Here is a 24222-nt window from a genome sequence, read left to right on the forward strand (position 1 = left end):
TAACTTCAAACTGTTTATTCAAACATGTAAAATGAATAAATACACAGCATTCAACATTGTATAAAAATATACCAAATCCTGAGTTGAAGATTTCAAAACATCAACTTTTCAACATTATCAGTAAAGGCCTATTCCTACTCCAGTTTTAGTTGTTTAACTAGTTTTTTACTGGTTATAGTAAAAACAAGAGAGAGTATGAATAGGCCTTTACATAACACAAAATACAATGAGACAAATTAAATGTTTACACGTTGATGTTAATACATTTTCTGGGGGAAAGCACTCACATGGACTCAAAACAAGATCCTGAACTCATGTTCAAGTTCAAGAAATCATGAACTTTATAGTACATTTAACAGCCAGACTACTTTATTTTACAGCCTCAACTTTAAATATTTACCAAGAAAGCCAATTACTGATTGATAGTTACAAACAGTTCTACAAATCTACATCATTGTAAATTAGGAGAAAACGGTCCTCTTCTTTGACACTTGTAAGCAGTGACTAGTAACAAACATGAATCCTGACTTGAGCCGTCAGGCTAGAAAGTAAAGCAGGGCTTACACAAACAAATAAACATGAAAAAATGTGTTCATCCCTAAAGGATTTGATTTCAAACACTGCAATCATAATACTGTCGCTATAGAGCGGGTGGCTTATGTCATGAGATCCTATATGTTGAACACCTGATACATCTTGTATCTGGATCTTGAAAAAAGAAATAAACATACAAAAGCAGTCTCTAATGTAATTCTGGACTGGATTTTACTCTTACTAATATGTCTTATCATGCCTTTCTCCCCAATATATGCAAAACATATATGCAAAACATTACACCTCAAATAAAAACATTTACTATATATCGAGGGCTTGGCACCAGAAGGGAATAACTAGACTTAGACAAAAAATTATACAAAATACAAAATACATTCCCTTCTTGTTAATGTCCAGTTTAACTCCAGACATTTTGCTGATTACTTGAAGCCCTTGATGTATAGATATGATTATTGCACCTCAAAATGATATTGCATAGGATGTAAGCTGATAACCAGCTCCTCATTGCCCAGCCATAATACTGTGTACAAAAAACAGAACCTCCGGAAAGTTCTCCAATACGAGAGAGTAATCCACAAGCTACTCATTTCCAACATGATTCAGTCAAGTAATAAAATTAACATTCAGTAAAAGAAAATCATTTGCATTTTGGAGATGCATATTCATCATGAGGAAGTTTAAAGATGGGGTGCCGTGATCCAGTTTTTCATGTGTTTATAACTTTATGAGGTGACAGTACTTACCCCTTGTGTCTTCCCTTTGTATTTAGGGTTTCTTCCTGGAGGCTGAAACCTTGACAGTCACCCCCTCCCCTAAGCCCCTCCCCCTATATCATACAACAACAGCTGTGAGTGTGGCTTATGTTCAGGTGGACTACCCATCACCACCACCCACCAGGGCAGGCAAACCAGGCATACTTGATGAATTGGTGGGTGTGTCCACATAAAAAACGACATTTTAACAAATACAGTACACTTTTTTTTAAATAAATGTCCTCCTTATATAATAATAATACATGATGATCATGTTTTAGGGTGGACAGTAATCACGGCACTCCATCTTTAGAGTCACGTACCGGCCTAGCTCTGGTCCATAGCCTTCTACTGCTTCGATTCTGCAGGAATGGACCAGAGCTAGTACCGGCCGGCTGCAAGACAGTTGTAATCCTCTCCACGTTCCACTGTCTCCTCTCTAAGCTGCACTTAGGCGATGACCTCAAGACCTTTTGAATCTTTACCTTATGTCCCCCTCCCGTACTCTAAAGGAGGTCTGTGAAGGAGGACTGTCCTCCAATCGAATGCTCTCCAGGTAGTGTTGTCCCGATCCTATATCGTGATCACGTCATTTTCAAATGATCGGAATCGGATCGGATCCGATCAAAATAAAAAATAATGAATTGCATTTTTATAGCGCTTTTCCAAGTGCTCAAAGCGCTTTACAATGGTTAATTCATTCATTGGGAAAAATAACGTGATCGGGACATCCCTAGTATCAATATTATATCCATATCATATTAGACTGGATATTGTCTGTGATTTTGGATAGTGTACTATTGTGATATGGCATAAGTGTTCTATAAAAATATAAATATCAGATCGGGAAAAATGTCGGCAGATATTCACAATCAAATGACCGGGATCGGATCGGGAGCAAAAAACGTGATCGAGGCCTGGCAGTCCAGGCACCTAGGCTGGTCGCCGGTTCGAGTCCCGATCCCGACGAACCTTTCTGTGTATTACCCCCAGCTCTCTCCCCGTTTCCTGTCAAGCTACTGTATTTCTATCAATAAATGGCAAAAAAAGCCCCAAAAATATCTTTAAAAAACCGTGATTGGGACAGGTAGCCCATTTGCCTTAACACTGCTGATTTACTATGATCTGACTGACTCCTGCCACTTATACAGTATATTAAACTTGTACAGTATGTATGTCATTTGTACATAAAAGATCCCATTTGCCAGAAGCATCTTAGCACTGTGATCATCTTCCATCCATCCATGGTATAAAAGGAATATGATTTTTAGTGCTGAGAGACTCCTTTAGCAGACTGGCACCAGATATAAAGAGAGTTGTGCTTTCTTGCTTCCCAGAGGACTTGCTCTGGGGGGGTGTTTGACCGTGGCAGTAATCTGTTCTTGTTGTCAGAGTCTTTATCTAGCAATCCTGGCTCCCGCTGCAAGTGGACTGCAGTCCAGCCTCGGACACCACGACCCTGCCACTGGGGCAGACGCACACCTCGTACAGACCCTGGGCGTTACCCGACACCTCTCCTTCACTCTTGGGCAGATTTGGCATTTTCAGCAACTGGGTGTCCAACACCAACTGTGGAACACATGCATGAATAGAATTTAAAGGGCAGATCCGGTGAATCATTAAAGCAGAAGAAATGTACAGAGCCGTTTTGGTGACAAGGGGTGTATACTGTAGAATGTAGATGCACCGACAACCTTATAGGGACTACACGTGATACAACAACAGGACCTCACAGTTTAAGGGGACAGATAGATAATTTCTCAACATCACTCTAGTCATATATTCAATATTACGGCATGTAATATATGTTCAAGCTACATTATTTGTAGTTTTGTAGAGGGTAGTAGCCTACATTGGCCTATGTACACTATAGGTCAAACATACAGTACCATAAGGACATTTTAATCATGCTGAATAGAACAACTAGATATATGAAATAAATTATAAATAAAACATTAAGCTGCTCTGCGGCGACATGGGCATAAGGGCTACGCTTGCATGTGGGCCCTTTTGTCTAAGACAAATGTCTCCCTCGGGAGACAAATAATAAAGAACCTTAAACCTTGAACCTTGAAGTTCCCTTTGTAAAAATGTGCTTTCTGTCGGTCCCCATGTGAGACGTGATGTGGGAGTGTGTCATGAGGTGGACCTGATATGCTCCGTAGTACCACATGAAGAAAGAAATAACATGAAATACCGTGAACTGATTTTTTGGATAGGGGCGGGGGGCGGGGGCTAGTGCCCCCTATCCAATATCCATTCCCCCAAACCCACCCACCAGCCAGCCACCCAATTGAAATGTAAGCTTTTTTTTGTTGTATTGTATTGCTTATACTAGAATTTAGAATCTCATTGATTTCCAAAAATCTGATTTTACATCAAATGTAACTGTTAGTATGTGATCACTAATACTTACTCCATCCTTGGTGCTCTGCAGTAAGATATCCATGTTGGAGACGACTTCGATGTTCCCGTTCAAAGCGCTGATCACAACTCCTTTAGGGCCCTCCATAGTGAGAGCACGGGTGGGGCATTCCAGCCTAATAAAATAGCAACATTTTTAGAAGATAATATTGCAACAGAAACAAGGTGCTTTATTGAAATGACAAAAATAAAATACAGCCATGTGAGGAAACTAAGATACATATATTAGATACAATACATAGAGGAAGGAGAGGAGAGGAGGTGAAGGATACTTAATTGGAATTAATTGGAATTTCTTTGATTTCATATATTCATGAAATCTATATCTTCATGAATTTACTGCAAAAATGAAATAATAATAATAATAATAATTCAAAACTAAATATAGGAAACAAAAACCAAAGGGACCCACACAGATTTGCCAATGACCCACAAATGGGTCCCGACCCAGTGTTTGGGAAGCCGAGGTATACTAATCATTAATATCCTCCAAATGGCAGTACATTACAATATACTTAACAGTACATTACAATATACTTTACAGTACATTACAATATACTTTACAGTACATTACAATATACTTTACAGTACATTACAATATACTTTAAAATACATTACAATATACTTTACAGTACCTTACAATATACTTTACAGTACATTACTGATGTGTTCAGAACTCACAGCAATTCATCTGTTCTTCCTGATACTAGAGGCACCTCTACGGAGTGCTGGAACAGTGCCCCTTCAGCTCCTGATGACGAACACACACACACACACACACACACACACGCACACGCACACACACACACACACACACACACACACACACACACACACACACACACACACACACACACACACACACACACACACACACACACACACACACACACACACACACACACACACACACACACACACACACACACACACACACACACATACACAGTCTCAGTCACAGTCACACCATCATCAGCGATAAGTTCAGCGAAACGTTCAGAGACACTGCAACAAGTGACAATTGTTCTATATTTAACAGATATGGAAAAATTATTCCGACCTTAGCCTTGGCACTGCTGGCAGATGCGGGCCTAACCTTACCGTTCTGAAACTTCATCTAAATCTGAATGGAGGCACACATTTTGTCTCCAGTTTGACACCCCAATCAGACATGTTGTCCCAAATCAACTGGTTTGGTGTGCAAAGCATAATGGCTGTCAGACCATAATGCGATTGCATGTGCAGTTATCTTGTAGCAACCAGATGTTATTTCAGAACCAAATGTTATTTCCAAATGTGTCATTGGTGAGGTGAGAGAGAAGACCGCCTGCTGTGCCTGATATAATCATTGTGCTGACGGGCCCCACAGGCAACAACAAACATTCTCATTACATTCTGCTTTTGATAACAATCCAGCATGTCTGATGATGAAGCAAGCTGCTCGTCACTGCATTGACCACTTCAACCCACCATTCAGGGCAGAGGAGATTTGATGCAGGAGGAATCATGCAAGAGCAGAGCAGTATACAGTAAAATGTCAAATGTGTAACCGGTTACGCCGGTTAGAGGCCAATCCAATATTAAAATTGGCTATTGAGGCAACCGTGCATCTTTCACTATTGGACTCATAACGATCCCTGTTTCTGGTGGTCATCGATCCCACCCGTTTTTTCTGTGATATCCTTTTAGACTATAAGTGACTCTACAGTCTGTACTGTTTACATTTCTGACTGATAAAGTATTCAATCAATCAATTCAAGTTAGCATGTGGCAGTTTCTAAATGCTGGGGAATATTTATAACAATAGGGTACTCAACAACATGAATGGATTCACAATGGGGCTCCATGGGCTGGCAAGTCCCATATGGAAAAAAAAGTAGAAGAAACATATATGTTGTCCTGTTGCCTCCAATAGTAAGTATTTACATTTTTTATGTATGTCATTTACATGTATGTCATGTAAAGTACATACTAGATTTTATATGTGAACTCTTGAAAGTGGCACCTTTCATACAATCCTCATATAAGACAATAAAGTGAATCATGTATGAATCAAGTAAACAACATGTATGTGATCTATAAGGTAAGTACATGGCAAACTGTATTCTCCTTACATGTTCCATACAATGTTTGTAGTTTTAAATTATATGAGATGTATCCTTTCCATATATATAAAAAATACCATTATAGTATGTATTTTATAGTTTGTAACCATTTAATTTACAAGAAAAGTATGCTTCTTTTATGCTTCTTTTATATGATTTTTATAACATTGTTATATGACAGCCAATACATTATACCTTATAGTTATAAAAAAAACATATGTTTTATCTATGACTATATAAGTTTTTATATGTGACGTGTATGATGAGGTATAAAAAACATATGCGCTATAGACCCCTGGGAGATAGTTGCTGAGATAGAGCACCACACCTACTATACCATCAACTCCCAATTCTTCCCGCATCACTTGCCGCACCCAAGCTGTGCTACTCATACGCTGAGTTGCCAGTGCCCAGGATCGAACCCACGAACTTGTGGTCTTAAGGCGAGAGCTCTACCGACTGAGCTACCCAGACACATCCTGACATATGTGAAGTGTTTGATATGCTCTCTTTATGTTTTTTGTTTTTTTTAGAAGATTCTTATAAGTTACCATAGCAGTATAAAATAAAATGCATTGGGAGGGACATGGGGGGACATTGGTGGTGACACTGGCTGGGGGGGCACTGGCTGGGGGGGGAATCACACTGGGGAGGACACTGGCTGGGGGGGCATCACACTGGGGAGGACACTGGCTGGGGGGGCATCACACTGGGGAGGACACTGGCTGGGGGGGGGGCACTGGCTGGGGGGCACTGTCACACTGGGGGGTCACTGGCTGGGGGGCACTGGGTGGGGGGTGTCACACTGGGGGTCACTGGCTGGGGAGGACACTGGCTGGGGGGGGGCACTGGGTGGGGGGATCTTAAATAATGTAGGAGTCATAAAATGTAAAAGGGAATACAACTCATTATTTTGTCATCTCATGTTATTTCATTGTAAGATTAGGTTTTGTTTAATGTGGATGTCTCTGTGACATACATGGCCTGTATTGTATGGTTTCTATACAATATCCTATCAGATTTTGGGTTCACTGATGTTTGCCCAACTCTACAAGTTTGACAACACACAATTACTAAGGATTTTGTATGTGGATTTACTGCAGTAATTATTTATAAGTTCATATATATTTCAATTTATACTAATTTACTAAGAATATTGTATGTGGATTTACCGTCACATATAGTTCTTATAAGTTACAAAATTATATAGGTTTCACTTTACAAAAACTTACTATGGCTCTTATATGTGCTTTGACTGTTTTATATAGTTCCTATAAATGACAAAATTATATAAGTTTCACTTTACAAAAAAATACTATGGATCTTATTATGTGCTTTGACTGTTTTATATAGTTCCTATAAATGACAAAATTATATAAGTTTCACTTTACAAAAACTTACTATGGCTCTTATATGTGCTTTGACTGTTTTATATAGTTCCTATAAATGACAAAATTATATAAGTTTCACTTTACAAAAACTTACTATGGCTCTTATATGTGCTTTGACTGTTTTATATAGTTCCTATAAATGACAAAATTATATAAGTTTCACTTTACAAAAAAATACTATGGATCTTATATCTGCTTTGACTGTCATATATATTAACTACAAGTTTCATGTAAAACATATACAAATTTAGTAATTTTTTTTCCATATGGGGTAGACTATATCATTGAAAAGAATGTGCTACCATGAAGTTAGCATCTGTACCTTCTGTTCCGTGTTCTTAATTCTGTTAGTGTCCTTTGTGGGGAAATAAGTAGCTTCAATGTCATCATGACCACTTGAACGTCAGCGTCTATATTCTGGGGAGAATATATTTAGCCAAAGATAGCCGATCTAGCTCATAGATTGGCTATTTTTGTAGAAGAAATTTGGTGTGGTTAATCTTTCTGTTAACAGTAATTGTTGTTGTTGTTTAATTTAGCAATGAGCTCCTTGCTCCACTCTCTGCTGGTTAGTGTAGCATGAAATGACCCAGACATAACGAGGCTATCAACTCTGACACGCTCCTGGCCACTAATTAGCTCTCATACAGTGCCAGGCCAATGACCGACCGACCCGTCATCAATACACAAACTGGACAGCGAAAGACACCCAAACAAACAAAGGACAGAAAACAACGGCGCTATACTAAAAAACTAAATCTGTTATTTCACAAATATACTGGAAAAGTCAGGTTTCTCACACAGTCTCTTACTTTCAATAAACCATTTAGACCCGGTGTAACCTATATGTTGTTATAGGTATACATGCTGGGAGATATCTCTGTGTCTCATATAGCGACATAATTTATTTACTTAATAAGAATTTGAATGTTTTCAGAAAACCTTATGTTAGGTTTTAGAAGGTATGTGTTTTTAGAATCTGCCTAAGGTTTAAATGAATCAGTTCATACAACCATGGCATGAACTGATATTGAGTAATTGAAAATCCCTCACGATCTCGATCTCTTAATCCAGACATTTTCACATAAAGTACCTGTGACTCGCAGCTTGCCTGGTCCGACCTCAGCATCTTTACCATCTGCTCGGAACAGCATGTCGCCATCGAGGGTTCTCATTTCGAGACTCTGTGCATGAGCATGTACCTTGTCTGATTCTACAACAATAAAAAAAACAGTAGAAGACATTAGGAAAGCAGCACTGAAATCAACAAATATTATCTAAAATAATCAGGTATGAATTGCTGATAAAAGTCAAGTTTGTAGGCCTACTATCAATATTAATCTATTCAATATAGATGTTGACTGTCAAGCTCAGGTAAGCGCTTTAATTTTGAGGCATGCTACAGAGAATGTAGCATGAGCTAACTGAAATCATGTTTCAAACATTTAGTACAAAACCAAGCTTAAAATAACTGATATCCTGGCTTCCATTTTATTTTGTATATACACTTCATCGTACTTTTAAGAAAATCACTGAATTTTAACTTATAGGGAATGTGCTAAATAAATTAATTGATTAATATAAATGAACAGCAAGGCAATAACTTTAACTATGATCTGAATTCAGATGTGGTTGTATTCAGGGGAAAAGGGAGGGTTGTGGCTTAATGATCATTTAAAGATGCACGGTGTCTCTGTGACACAGTGTAAATTAGTTTGGTCATTTGTTGGCATATAACAAAGTCCTCTACGCACCCCACTGGGTTGCCATTAAAGGCGAGGAAACACTTCCACAGACCCCAGGCGCTCTGAATAATAGAGAACAATGTGGAACTGATGGCTAACAGAGGCATGTTGGATGAAATGGATTTTAAATGAGAATCTGAGAGATTTTGAATGGAGGGATGCCTTCTTGTCACTGTTAATATTGGATGGGAGCCCGCTGGAGGACATTTGACTTTGCTGTTGCCCACATAAATCAGTTGAATGTTACATTTTTAACATATTGCCCCCTCTCTCTCTCTCTCTGTGTGTGTGTGTGTGTGTGTGTGTGTGTGTGTGTGTGTGTGTGTGTGTGTGTGTGTGTGTGTGTGTGTGTGTGGGCGTGCGGGTGTGCGGGCGACGGGCGTGCGTGCGTGCGTGCGTGCGTGCGTGTGTGCGTGTGCGTGTGCGTGTGTGTGTGTGTGTGTGTGTGTGTGTGTGTGCGTGCAGAGTCAGCCTCTTACCTACAGCTATTCTGTCTGTGACATCACCATTCTCATTGCGGGCATTGAGGTAGACATTTTCAGATGCGTTTATTAGAAGTGGAGAATCCTGGAATATAAAAGCACAGTAACCGTCTACTAATGTCCTATATGTTAAACCCATTTTGTGCGGGAACCCCTTTTGGTGTTATCTATTTCAAAATAGCAGATCTACAAGCTCATAGGCGCGCTACGAGCTTGTAGGTATGCTATTTTTGAAAAGTCGAAGAACGACTGACATAGAAACATAGCTTTTTCAGAAAACTGTCAGGATGTAGAAGACATTTTTAGAATCTGATCTCAGGTCAAAATGGGTTAAAAAAACAAAAACAAAAAAAAAGAGCACCATGCGTGATGCGTCCCTGAGAACCAAAGAGCCCACCTGTTTAGCATAACAGCAACAGTTTCACCATCTGCCAAAATTATTGGTTTGTTTGTTCATATAGTCAGTGCTTTTAGTGAAATACTTTGTTTAAAAGAAGCCCTGATAGCAAAATTAATTCCTTTTAGATATAGTCAAGATGACACAGTAAATCCTGTATATTTTCATAAAGCATAGAATACATTAGTGAAAGTGTCAGACCATAAATGGAGAATACATCGCCTCCTAACGAGGTCTGTAAAGACCGGAAAAAAAATAAGGGTTAAAGGGACACTTCACCCTTTTTGCAAAATAATATATGTTAATGATGTTTAGAAGCTTTAGAACACTTTCCTGGGGGTCTTTATGTGTGTAATATGTGGTTTTAGATATTTTAGATTGTAGCAGTGAGCCCAGTGTCTCTGATGTCATGGACACTGGGCTCACTACCTTCCTGGACTACAATTCCCATAATTCTTTGGTGCACTGCTCCTCCTTGTGGATAGGGGGAGAGCTGTCTTACTGAGACAAAATGTAGTCCAGGAAGGAAGTGAGCCCAGTGTCCATGACATCAGAGACACTGGGCTCACTGCTACAATCTAAAATATCTAAAACCACATATTACATACATAAAGACCCCCATGAAAGTGTTCTAAAGCTTCTAAACGTCATTAACATATATTGTTTTGCAAAAAGGGTGAAGTGTCCCTTTAAGGAAATCTCTGCTATGAGCAAGCAAACCCCTAACATGTAAACAACTGCAGCAAAGTGTTCCCATCTGCTGCTATAGCCGGCTTGTCATAAAATATTTTCCACCACAAATATCCAGGAGGTTAATAGGGAGCTTTGCTGCATCGCCATGTGCACAGCGAGTCACCGCCTGCCAAGTCCTATTCTTTTCCTAAAAGTTTCTCTGCTAATTCTACAAAGCTGTGTCAAGAAATATTCCACTTAATGGAATGTTTCAGCATAATGAGGAAGAGGTCTGAACGAGGGGTGTAGCCCGCATGGATTCCACAAACAATCAGAACATGTCGGAGTGCTTTGACAGTGTGAGTCAACATCATGTGTGGACCGTTTAGACTACTTCATTCCGCATTTATTTATAACCTAATTTTTTTGTTTGGTGCTAGAGGGGTTAGAGGAGCGTAGATGAGGGTGCTGAGTGGAAAGTAGAGGGAGGGATCGAGGCGAGGGAGAATGAAGGAAAAACCAGTGGAATTTGGCCGTCAGGGCTGAGGCCGGGCAAGTCTCTTTCATTGCAGTTGGTCCAACAAGTAAAACTAAAACTAAACTACCGGTATGCACATAATATAGCAATTATTCATTTTGAATATTTATTTATTGTTTATAGACTGGATATGACAACATTCGTGAAGATTTCGTCAATTCAAAAGGCAATTTAAATGCCTGTCGGACTGTTAAGTATGTCGGACCAACATTCACCCTATCTGAGGAGAGTTAAAGTCCACCCTCCCCAAGATCAAGGTGCCAGCCATGACAGTCAGGGACTATATGGGGGAATTGGGAACTGGCATAATAACTACATTGATACGGAATATACATTGAATGTACTGTGTTTATCTTACCTTCCTGGAGTGGATCTCTTGGGCGTACAGAGGCAAAAGGAACTCCGACTCGCCATCTAACTTTACCCCATCTGAATGTACTTGCAGGAGTCCCATTCCTTCCTGGAATGGCAGCAAGGCCAAAGACGCACGCACGCACGCGCGCGCGCGCGCACACACACACACACACACACACACACACACACACACAAACGATAAAACAAAGAACAGATTAGACTTTGTTTAGGATTACAGAACATGAAAGAGAAATTGCCCTGACCATAGAGGCCAAACATTGCAATGGGAAAGGTGTGCAGAAGCAACTCCGGGGCTTCAGTCTAAACTCTAAAAGCACTTCTAGCCAGGAGGTCAAGAATAGCGATTGTATCATCAGACCCCCACAGCACGGCTCACAGATTGGCACCGCTGAGAAACGTGTAGCAATCTACCCTCTAGGGCTGCCAGCATACGTGCTATATAAACCAGAGCCATGGTTTGTGTGTTGTTTTCTTGCGTAGGTGCGTGCGTGTGTGCGAGAGAGGGAGAGAGAGAGAGGGAGAGAGATGTTGCATGTGTGCAGTTGTTATGAATCTGCATCTGCATAAATCCACACTTCCCATCTGGCCCACAGACAAGGAATCAGCACTATATCAGGCAATAACAGACACATCCATCATTTAGATTTTAGAGAGACAGAAATCAGTAGATCAACGAGACATGCATGACAACAACATGCAAAATAGGTATATTTGCTGAGATGGCTGAAAAGCTTAGTGGAGTTAGTGCAGTTAACACGGTTCTGTTCCACGTACCATCCTCTTAAAATTCAAATGCACAAACACTATACTGTGCAGCCTCTGCGACAAGCATGTATCAAGGCTCATGACAAAAGGCGAGAAGCGGGAGAGAAGAAAGAAAGAAGAAATTCAGTTTTTCTTTCTTCCTCAACAGTGCCACTTTAGGTCACCCAGCGGTATTGCAGCTGTCCATACTCAAACAGACACACATGGAGACATACAAACATACTGTACATATGAGACATACATACAATGGGACATACATGTAGTACACATGGATTAGGGACATACGTATATAGGCTAGCTGTTCATCGGAGCGGTTAGGCACCGCTCAAAAAAGACAATTTCAAAACGTTTCATAATACAACAGTGCAGTATAGGGAAGGGGTTCTCAGCATTTTTGGCTGGGGACCCCCGGAAATGCTTTGGCCATGTCTCACGACCCCCGCCCCTCCCCCAGTACAAATTGACCACTACAATAACCTTAATAATAGAGACAATACATCATAAATAAATACCGAAACCAGATATAATCATTAAGGAAAGTTTATACAATATTAACTCTTAATTTTCATTTTCCAGCCATCCAGTTGCAAAATAAAGAAATAAATGTATATATATTATAATCTGGGGGCCGCCCCAGTCGGACCGCCTGGTCGCGACCCCCAGGTTGAAAACCCCTGGACTATAGGTCATAAGTGGTTAAGAAAGAAAGAAAGAAAGAAAGAAAGAAAGAAAGAAAGAAAGAAAGACAGACAGACAGACAGACAGAAAGACCAAACGGTGAGCAGTGCGTTCCATGCGGTTTCCTCCGTACCGTGTTGAACCACATGACTCTCAGTAACCAGATGGTCAGGGCAAAGTTGACGACCAGGATGATGACGAGCAGCAGGACAAACAGGTACAGGCATCGCTTCCTCCAGCCGTAGATGCCAATCTTGTAGACGAGGTCGGGCAGCTGCCTGGGGACGCCGCTGTCCTGAGTGGTGCTGACGTACTGCTCCCGCACCATCTGTTTGTTGGTGCATGGGGGGGGGGGGGGGGGGCAGTCAGGGGGGTGTAGACACGTATAGGCTGAGGCATAATGGAAACCAGTGTTGATTTCGTCGTCTAATACTATGAGAAAAAAATGTTCGTCGACGACCTTTTTTCACTGACAAAAACTAAATGGAAACTAAATCAAAACTAGGCTATGATGACTAAAACTATGACTAAATATATTGACAATTTCGTCAACGTATAAAAACAGACATAGGGAGTCGGGACACACAAAGCTACATGATGGAGACGGTGTGCCCACCGCTCAAAAACTGGACTAAAATGTTAGGAATGGACTAGTAGACAAGAGATCCTGCAGTAAGTCATTTTACACATGGTTGCATACTGAAAATAGCAGATCTACAAGCTCCCAACGTGTCAGTGTAAAACCAAGATATTTAGTCGACAAAAACAGTCCAGGTGACTAAAATGTGACATAAACTAAATGAAAAATATTCAAGAGACTATTAACTAAAATCAAAATTTGCTGTCAAAATCAACACCTGATGGAAACAGCCCTATACCATCGTAGGCTATGTTGCTGTCGGGCAGAAACCTTCTGTCTGTGTTTCATTTTTGTCTCCACCAGGACCCCTGTAATTGTGTTTTCTTTCCTACAGATTTTGTTCAAAACTCACACAAATCATACCGGCAGTCCTGTGATGTAGTTTGTTGTGGGCCCCGCGGATATAGGCAACCTGGCTAAGACGGTCTATGTGTTTTATAAATATTTAACCAATGCAAAGCATCAACAACAGCTTGTGGAAATGATATGCATTTGGAACACAAGGAATCTGAATCTGGTCATGGTGACTGAACATGATAAGCAATGAGAAGTGGTAGAATGCAAGGTTATTGGGTATAACAGAAAGACTAGCAACACAACACACCACTAAGAAGTTAGTTATGTAAGTACTGTAATGTCGTCAATTTGGTATTGATATGCCACATTTCATTATAGTGCAATGTAACAGTCAACAATGGCGTGATCATGTATTTGATACAAGTTGTTAGATCTCTAGAATTATCTGTATTATTCAAATGTATCATGGACAGACCAACATGGCACTTAAATACGCAGCCCTTTTCAAAAACGTTAGCCCTTTGCTGTAATTGTCATTCATGAGCTCATGCACTGTTCTTCGAGTGCATATCTGGCCCGAGTACCAATGGAAAAGTTGAGTGAATTTCCAGAAACGTAGCTGGAGGCAGAGGCAGAATGCTAGTGCAATGGTCTCCACTTTCTGACATAGCTATTGCTATCAATGACGAAAAAAACAAGAATGAAGCACCGTGACCACAGACAGCACATTTAAAACCACATGGAATCATAAGGCATAAGACCAGTTCCAACCAACGCCCAAATGTCTCTATTCATTTCTTAAAGGACAACTTTAGTTTTTTTTCAACCAAGGTTCATGTTTTAGGTTGTTATTAGAGAAACTAAAAGATGAGTGTTAATCTTTTTTCATTTGCTGCTTTCTTTTGTTTTAGGGATTTTAGCTTTTTTGACAGGGGGGCGGGACATTCGAGCATGGGGCTAAATATGTATTTATTTTATTTACTATAGTCCTACTAGACCCCAAGAAATTACATCTGGCCACAAAAGATCACGGGATCTACTGAATGTGTCAAACTGACATATTGAGCCTATTACAGTCTGGCTTCCCCCCAGTATAGGCTACCTTCATATTCAGTAGATCCTGTGAACAGATGTAATTTCTTGGGGTCTAGTAGGACTATAGTAAATAATAAAAAAAATAATCGCTATAAAATTATGTAAAAGAATACATATTTAGCCCCATGCTCGAATGCCCGAAAATGTAACACGCATCTTTTACTTTCTCTAATAACAACCTAAAACATGAACCTTGGTTGAAAAAAACTAAAGTTGTCTTTTAAGAATGGAAATTGAACCACTTCAGCGCAGGAATATAAAGCCTGCCCCGTGGGATGTGCTCATCTGACAGACTGGTGGTGGTGGTGGTGGTGTGTGAGCTGAGTGCAGAGGTGCATTTTGTGCTTTTCAGCTCCACTGGGTCGCAGGCAGTCACTTTCTATTGATTCATAGCCTAAGAAGCATAGCCTAAGAAGCATTAATAACTGTGACCAATACTGTGAAGGCCAGAGTGAATGTTTCCAGTTGTAGATTTTATGCCTCAACAAAATACTATGCACTCTAAATTCTTCTCTTTTCTTTCTTAAGCGATATACAAATCTTGGGAGAGACAAACGTTGACAACATCATAGATCTGATGAATCACATAAATAGTGTAATTAAACATGGATACAATTAAACAAAGTATTTTCCAAGGCAGGCAGGCTCTCAAAGGCACTGTTGTTTTCATAACATACTTGCCGCCACATTTCCAGTTGATGGTAAAAGTATATCTTTACAAACATGGACAGGCACTCTCAATGCTGTGATTCACACACCTGACAGCGGACGAGGCTCCAGTGTGGCCCTGGCATGGACATTTAAATAAGGGGCAGATGTTGCATCTTAGCATCTTAGCACCATGTAAACATGGCGTCCGTCATGTTTAAGCAGTCACTTGACGGAGTTTAAGTATTTCGGGTTCTTCTTCGCAAGTGAAGGGAGGACAGAGAAGGAGATCAGCCAGAGAATCAGAGCGGCAGAGGCAGAATTGTAGTCGCTGTACCGCACTGTTGTGACGATAAGAGAGCTGAGTCAGAAGGCAAAGCTCTCTGTCTATCGATCTTTCATGACCGAAAGAATAAGGCATCTCCTTAGAGATAGGGTGAGAAGTTCAGTCACGTGAGAGAGGCTCGGAGTAGAGTAGCTGCTACTTTGCCCGGAAAGGAGCCAGCTTATGTGGTTCAGGCATCTGGTTAGGATGCCTCTCGCGTGTCTCCCTAGGGACTCGGGAGGTCCTCGATGCATGTCCCACTGGGAGGAGACCCCGGGCAGTCAAAGGATGAGATGGAGGGATTACATCGCCACACTGGCCTTGGAACACCTCGGATCCCCCAGGAGGAAGTTACTAATGTTGCTCTGGATAGGGAAGTCTGGTGGAGCTGTTGCCCCTGCGACCTGACTACGGATAAGCGGTTGGAGATGGATGGATGGACTTGACTCACTTCACGCCCAACAGTTAATTCCTCCTCGATGTTAACAGATGATGATTCAACCAGACTATCCCTCTGTGATTTCACTATGATGATTCTACCAGAAAAGCCTTGGTGAGCGTTACAGTGACCGACTATAATAGGCCTATTGATTCTGTAGATCAACGTTCCGCTATAATTCACATGGAATTCAAACAAGTCGCCTCAGCTACTTTAATATATTTCCTTTGCTCAACTAGCTATGGCTTTCCTTAAAGTGTGTTCTGGAATAATGGATCAAAGTAACCAAACACTGCTGGGTTTTACGTCTCTCTCTCTGTCTTTCTATAGGGTTCATGAGAATGAGTTTCGGAGAGGATGGGGATGCTGATGATGATAAACGTTTCTGTGGACACAAACAGCTCGTTCCCTGCGGTTCCCAGTAAACATGGGGAATGAGTGAAACACATTAATGTTGCCCAAAGAGCTTCCCCTACCTAATAGCACCCCTAAAAGTGAGAAGGGGAGGGAGGTGGGAAGGTGATGCACCTTGTTTAACTGGACGCTTATTAATTTCCCTATATCTCATTATATTCTACAATCAGACTTGTAAGAGCAATTACAGCAAAGGGCTAACGCTGGATTGAATTTCTGCAAGCGACAAATTCCAACTTCTATTTACCAAGTAGCTGTAAAGTGACACAACTCTGCCAATAAGTCCATAGTCACGAACACAGGCAGGCAGTGACTATGTGACCTACACATTTTCAAACAGGCTGGGTTGTTTTTCCACTGGAGTGCTCCGGTGGTTTAATCAGTGTGTGTGTGTGTGTGTGTGTGTGTGTGTGTGTGTGTGTGTGTGTGTGTGTGTGTGTGTGTGTGTGTGTGTGTGTGTGTGCGTGTGCGTGTGCGTGTGCGTGTGTGTGTGTATGTATAGTCTATTTACCATAATCATCCCCATTAGCAGCCACAAGATCATTTTGTGCATGTGGGCTGCGATCATCAGCGCATTGGGTTAAATGAAGAACCAAGGTGAACACGCTTTGTTCATTATGGTGTTAATGACATTGCTCCAAACAGCTTCAATTAGTTTAAATGAGGAAACTAAACCCCTCATTTCATCACCAACAAGAAGGTATGGAGGGAGGGAGAGAGAGAGAGAGAGAGAATGTGATCACTGTCCAGGTACTGAAACACACACACACACACACACACACACACACACACACACACACACACACACACACACACACACACACACACACACACACACACACACACACACACACACACACACACACACACACACACACACACACACACACACACACACACACACACACACACACACACACACACACACACACACACACACACACACACACACACACACTGATTAAACCACCGGAGCACTCCAGTGGAAAAACAACCCAGCCTGTTTGAAAATGTGTAGGTCACATAGTCACAATGCATGGCTTTTATGAATTGTACCTTTTTGTCAATCTTGTCTTTACAAATTCATATTCCATACTTGAACACAACATTGTTATGTAAATGCTTATGACTTGAACAGAATCAAGCTGAACTGAATTGGCTAGAGTCCACATGTGTGAAGGCTTCTCCCAGGCAGCGGCTCCGGTTTCAGGACAGCAGCCCGGCCACAGACCAAGTCCTCCATAGCAACCCAAATAAACATTCTTTTAAACAGCCTCGCTACTGGAGTGCCCAGGAAGGAATCCTCAACACACGGGACTCATGATCCAAATAAAATACCGTCTGCCCTTTCCATCTTCCGTTTTTTTCGTTGCTGTTCAGTGATATTTTTTGTTTTAGATTATAACTAGTTCATGTTATTCTTCTGCCCGCTGTCCCCATTGCAAGAGACCCTTGAAAAGTAAATGTAAACATGTAATAAAAGTTTATTTTACTTTCTTTTCAGGTCCGTCTCTAATACTTACAAAGCTCCCCCAGATCAAGATTGCTTAATTTGACTTTCTTCTCAATCTAAGATATTGCTCATGAGCATATTCAAAAATGTGAGGGGTACTCTCATCATCATACATCATCTCATTCTGGCCAATCTCTCCTAATAGTACTGCGTAATGTCTGACATCTCTCTACCAGCAATACAACGGTAACCCCCATGGCACAATCGTTATGGGATGCTCAAACAATGACACATCTCCTATCATCTCATTCCGGCCAATTAGGCCACCTTCGTCTTCAATGTTTGTGATTACACAAACCCTCAAAGCTGGACATAGGAGGGGCAAGCGCCCTCAAACATACTCTTGAACTCTAGTTCACTGACCTCTACAATGAAACGTGTGCATGAGGAGACAATGTATGTCAGTTGGCCTGTGTACACGCCGAACTAAAGCTCTATAACTGTCTTACTACTGTACTGCTGCTATGTTTGAAAGGTTTATTATCATGCGCCCCGATCACCACATATTATATTTCTAAGGCCTTCCAGCCCATTTACATGGTTCTCCCCTCCTGAGATAAAGATTATTAGGTTTGTCAGTTTTACCAGGGCCATCTACCCAATTAACCTCACCCAAAAAAGCAGTGCTCCCTGCCTGGTTCTGTGACCTCTAAAATGAGAACCCCTAGCACCAGAGAGGCAGTCTAACTGCTTGCCTAAAAATCCACCAGGGTTTGGCAGTAATTGAGATTCCAGCCTTCCCCTCCAACAAGAGACCTAAACCAAATCACAGCAAGAAACCTATTGGAAAACACAGATCACAAAAAGTTTGAAGATGACTTTGTACAAATTGCCAGCCAGGGGACAGTCACCTATTGAAAGGACTGATGGGGAGGTGGGAAGGGCGATACTATAGGAGCTCAGAGGTTGAGCGATTGAAAGAATAGCATGCAGTCTCATAATTGTCTCTGTCTCTCTCTGTCTGTCTGGTGAGTTCATGCAGCCTTCATGTCTTCACAGTGCTGTAATGCTTCCATGTCTAAAAATAGGCCATAACATTGTAGACTAAATTTAAAAAGACCACCACCCCCCTACAAACACACACACACACACACACACACACACACACAGTATAATGTATGAGCATAACTAATGACCTGTATCTGACACCAGCATGAGTATTATATGCTGTATATAAATCTTTACTGAGGTTGTCACACAGTTATTTTTGTATGCCAATATTGTCGACCATTTATGGTCAAAAATGTTAACAGCTATCCAAGCAAAAATGCTTCCCTACACAGTAAGTCCAAAACGATCTTTCACTGCAAGAAGGTGATAAAACGACACTAAACCACAGCACATGTGAAAAATACTAGTTCAGTCAGCGACAACATACCACCACTCACAGACAAGTTGATACAGTACAGTAGGTCAAAGTTTAGAACACACTTCAGTTTTCAGTAACTGTACATATAGAGTTGAAGCCAGGCATGAGGAAGACAAATCACAACAAGGAGCCTAATAACGAAAAACCACAATGACCCTAACCCGCAGACAACAGAAAGAAAAGCACCTTAGTTTTACTTTACCTTTTTTTGTGCTGAAGCACAGCAGTGGCTTCTCTGTTGAAATGGCAAGCAGGGCTGTGTGTGCGAGAGGCAGCAGCAGCAGTAGCAGTGATAGTGGAGCTCCCTTCTCGGCAGTCTGTCTGTCAGCCACTCAACAGCTGTGTGCCATAAATCTAGCTATGGAAATGCCCCCCTACCCAATCACCACGAGACGGCGCTCCCACTTCCTGCATATCCAATGTACTGTTCTCCCTCTCTCTCTCTCTCTCTCTCTCCCCCTCTGACTCCCTGCCTCAGGCTTACCAGTTCTACATGCTACTCAGTATCATCTGAGTATGTGGGTGGGTGAGTGAGTGAGGAAAAGAGAGTGAAAAGAGGGATAGAAAAGGAGACAAGAGTGGGGAGAAATGTTATGTACAATGTTCATATCCAAAATTCTCTATATGCATTTTTTAAAGTAAAAATCCTCCAAGTTCATCAATCAGTATCTTTGAAACATAAGAGTGTGTGTTGTTTAACCGTTAACTTTTTTTCCATTTTCCCTCAGGCGCTCATCACTTTCTTAAGTTGGAAGCAAACCTTTGGGGGAAAACTCTTCAAGTGTGTGAGATGCCTCTGGTACTACGCATGCACGCAGACTAACGGAGAGACAGATTCCACAGAATAATCAAGAGTTCTGCCCTTAACTGCCACTGCATTGACAACCTCCATAAAGATTCCTCGTTCTGCCATATGCACCAGTGACTCACTCTCACCGGACCCAAACCAAAACTTCAGTCCAGTCTAATTTGAGGCTTCAGTAAAGGTTTAGGTTTTCAACATTGAGATTGGCTGTCCCTTGTGATGCCACCACTGTGTGACAGCCGGGCGGGGAGAAGCAGTGGACCCTGAAGAGGGAGGGCAGTTCAGTCCATGAGAGACAGAGGAGACAGCAGCAAAGAGAGTGTATTAATAGACAGACAGAGGGGTGTCATCATAACTGCATCTGAGAGGGAAGTAGTTGGCTTATTTCACAGTCAACTGAGGTATATGAATGAATTATTTCAACAACTTTTGTTTGAACTGTTTTAGATTAAATATGCAGAGGCATCATGATGTCAACAACGCAGAACTCTTTACCCACACAAGATAGAAAATGTATATGAAATGGAAAAAAGTTCTGTGCTGTGTATGTGACATGACTATGCCTAATCCACAAAACAATGACCAATCTAGATTTTGAAAAAAGAATAATTTTGGCAAATGCCAATGAAATGCATCACATTTCGTAGGGAGAAAAACTGACTGTTTTCTACCCGTTTCAAGGTATAAGTTACATTTAAAGTTAAATGTAACAAGTTAAAACTCAGGATTTTGCATGAACAAAGTCCAAATCCCATTTATTTGTAGTACCGGTACATCTCAGACTCACTCAGGCTGAACATTTTGACAGCATGTTTGCTTCAGTGGCCACAGTGCACCTACAGCATTAACATCACCTAACATGATGGATATATCTGTATAGTAATAGATGGATCACGATAAAAACCCAAAGAAAGCTAATTTTGTGCTCTGCCGACATGGATTTCAAATAATGTGATGCGAGTGGTGGCCTCCTGTGTCCTGTGTGCATATTACTGCCGCCACTGCTTGAGGTAGCGCTGTGTGTTGTGTGGTGACAAAAGGGACATCTGACAGCATCGATCAGAAAGCTTACCCTGCATCTTCCACGCCCGCAGAACAATAAAAAAACAAAACACCCTGAGCTCTGAGCTGAGACAGTGAAGATGATAGCCATTTCGTTTCAGACACCTTCTTATCAATAACTCATAATGCCCCCACTGCCTGTGGCTCTATTCACTGGAGGACAGAAATGAACAATGAATCCCCGGCCTGCACTAAGAGTTTAAAAAACAAAAGCCCAGCACACCCTCACACTTAAAGACCAGTTGAGTCTGGATGCTCTGTTGAATTTAGTGGATGGAGACGCATTAGGCTGTAAAAACAGGGCAGAGGAGTTTCTATTAAAAGACCACTTCACCACTTTTCAACCTATCTTCATATAATAGGTCCTCACTAATAATCATGAAAGAATGGCACGATTTTTTCTACTCAGTCTGTGTCTCATAGGACAGCTGTGGGCAGTGTAGAAACCGTCTTCCAGGGACATTAGGCAGATTACTTTTTTTTAAATTATTATTTCTTTACAAAAATGTTTCGATTTTCATCATCGTGAGAACGATGGCTTCCATTTTCGCATTGCAACTTTTCAGGACTAGAAAGCCTGCCGTTTCTATTAGCTTGTATTCCCCATCGATGATGTCACTGGAAGACGCTTTCTGAACTGCCCTCCTATGAGACACAGACCGAGTAGAAACAAATCGCACCATTTTTTTCATGATTATTAGTGAGGACCTATTATATGAAGATAGGTTGAAAAGTGGTGAAGTGGTCCTTTAAGAGCACTCCGATTGTGATAGTAATTGAACACAACATGCCAAATGAGGTGGAAAACGCATCGAGTGGCACGGACCACCCCCCCCCCCCCCCCCCCGTATTGATAAAGCTCTCAAAAAGAGCCTTAGCAATACAGTACTCCATGGACCCAAATCATCATTTTACAGGGAATAATATTTTCAAGATTGACTAAAGGCATGCAAGATTATATAAATCGCATTTTCCTTATTTATCTTGCGGTGGGGTGCCAAAACATTCTGAGACCAATTAATCCGCAGCTTCCCAATAAATCAGTCAACTCACCTGCTGTGCTCACAAGCAAGTTGTGAACTTTAATAACATTGAATTCTGGGAATTTAGGGATATCCGATTACCAGTAGGCTGACAGGAAATGGGGAGAAATGGGGGGGGGTGACGGGCAGCAATCGGGATACGGGATACGAACCCACGACACGGTGTCAGGGCAGGGGTGCCCAGACCACTACCCTAGGCGGCCAGGCCCAGATAGACTTCTATATATTTTTCATACTATTGGTGATATATCACCAATAGTTTAACATAAAATAACTGTGACAATAACTGTGTAACAACCGCAGTAATGATTTATATACAGCATATAATACTCATGCTGGTGTCACAGATACAGGTCATTAGTTATGCTCATACTGTTTACATTTTTGAAAGCTTCTCCAGAAGAAACTGAATCTGTATGCAACAAAAGGCTTTTTCAGCTTCACCTTCAAAATCTTCGATGCCATTAAACAATCCATGACCAATTTCATAAATCAAAAGACAAGGCAGGGTTGGACACTTTTGATAGTGTACTTGGATATACTAAATATTCTGTAAATGTCGCTAAATAAATTACTCTGTACTACCCCCTGCTGACCGTTTTCCAGGACCACAGTAAATAAATAAAATCACCAATGGTTATCAACCTTTCCTACAATCTTCACTTAATCCATGGTTCATTTAATTTTTATCCTGCATATGGATAGTCATTAATGATGGTAATCTGCGCTGCTGACAGAACTTTCCTATCAGCGCATTCGTGCAGCAACGCAGGCGTGTCATTTAATGACTGCAACGCAACCTCATGTAATATTGCTAATAATTAGTCACAAATTCATGTCATTTAAATAAATAAAAACTAATCGAGAGAAAGAATTCACCAAGGTGGAAAAATGTGGACAGATGTGAAAAATCACATTTCAGCAGTTGGTTTGAGGTCAATTATCATCTAAAGGTAGTTTGTTATGCAGCGATTGATCAAAGCAAACCTACACCAAAGGGACCCCTACCTGGGCAACCCTAATTAGGTGTGCCCACTAGCTCAACCAGTTAGTGCACCACTGACCACACCACTGACCACAATGCCCCTTGTGGGTTGCATCATTGCAAGGAGCTGGGTTCAAATCACTCCTGATGACACATCCATCGTCTCCTTTCTCTGCCCTAGGTTTCCCCGTCTCTCTACTCTCCTATCCGACCAAAAGGAAATTGATTAAAATAATGACAAGTCAAAAGTTGGTGACAGAAAGCGCTCAAATGTTTTCATAGCGTCCTGAATGTAGCATCAATGTGATTTTCAGTGGGCAGCTACACATCCCATGAGGGTTAAATTAGCAATGAATTATGGTTAAACGAGCAAGTTCATGCAGTTTAAAATATCTCATGTTCACTGCCCCACTTGTGAGAGTGTTCTCAAGCTCTATAACTGGGAAGCTTTCAAAACACCCATGCAAATATATTTAAACATACATTCTTTACCAATAAAACAGACAAACAGATACATTAGATAGTTCAATATCCACTATCCACATGGGATAGATCTGCCTTCGGAACTATGTGGGGGGCCCCTTTAATATTTTTATGTTAAACTTAACATTTACAGTCAGAACTATAAGGGCTGAGTAAAAGTGAAAATAAAACAAATTGGTTCACGTTCTTGCCATCCAACTGTAACCTGATAAATCTAACTGGAGA

At 41.1% G+C, this 24222-nt stretch overlaps 1 protein-coding gene across 1 annotated transcript; it reads right to left on the reverse strand.

Moving 5' to 3' along the window:
• Window positions 1-20005, reverse strand: sgcg (sarcoglycan, gamma). The gene is made up of 8 exons (XM_080772585.1): window positions 19822-20005; window positions 13013-13207; window positions 11420-11521; window positions 9452-9539; window positions 8321-8440; window positions 4413-4482; window positions 3724-3847; window positions 1-2876 (listed from the first exon to the last, which is right to left on the reverse strand). The coding sequence occupies exons 2-8, from the start codon at window positions 13205-13207 to the stop codon at window positions 2709-2711; spliced, it is 867 nt and encodes a 288-aa protein (XP_080628711.1). The 5' UTR covers window positions 19822-20005; the 3' UTR covers window positions 1-2708.
• Window positions 20006-24222: the final 4217 nt, after the last annotated feature.

The sequence above is a fragment of the Protomyctophum bolini genome (assembly GCF_963924005.1).
Source record: "Protomyctophum bolini genome assembly, chromosome: 9".
Lineage (NCBI taxonomy): Eukaryota > Metazoa > Chordata > Actinopteri > Myctophiformes > Myctophidae > Protomyctophum > Protomyctophum bolini.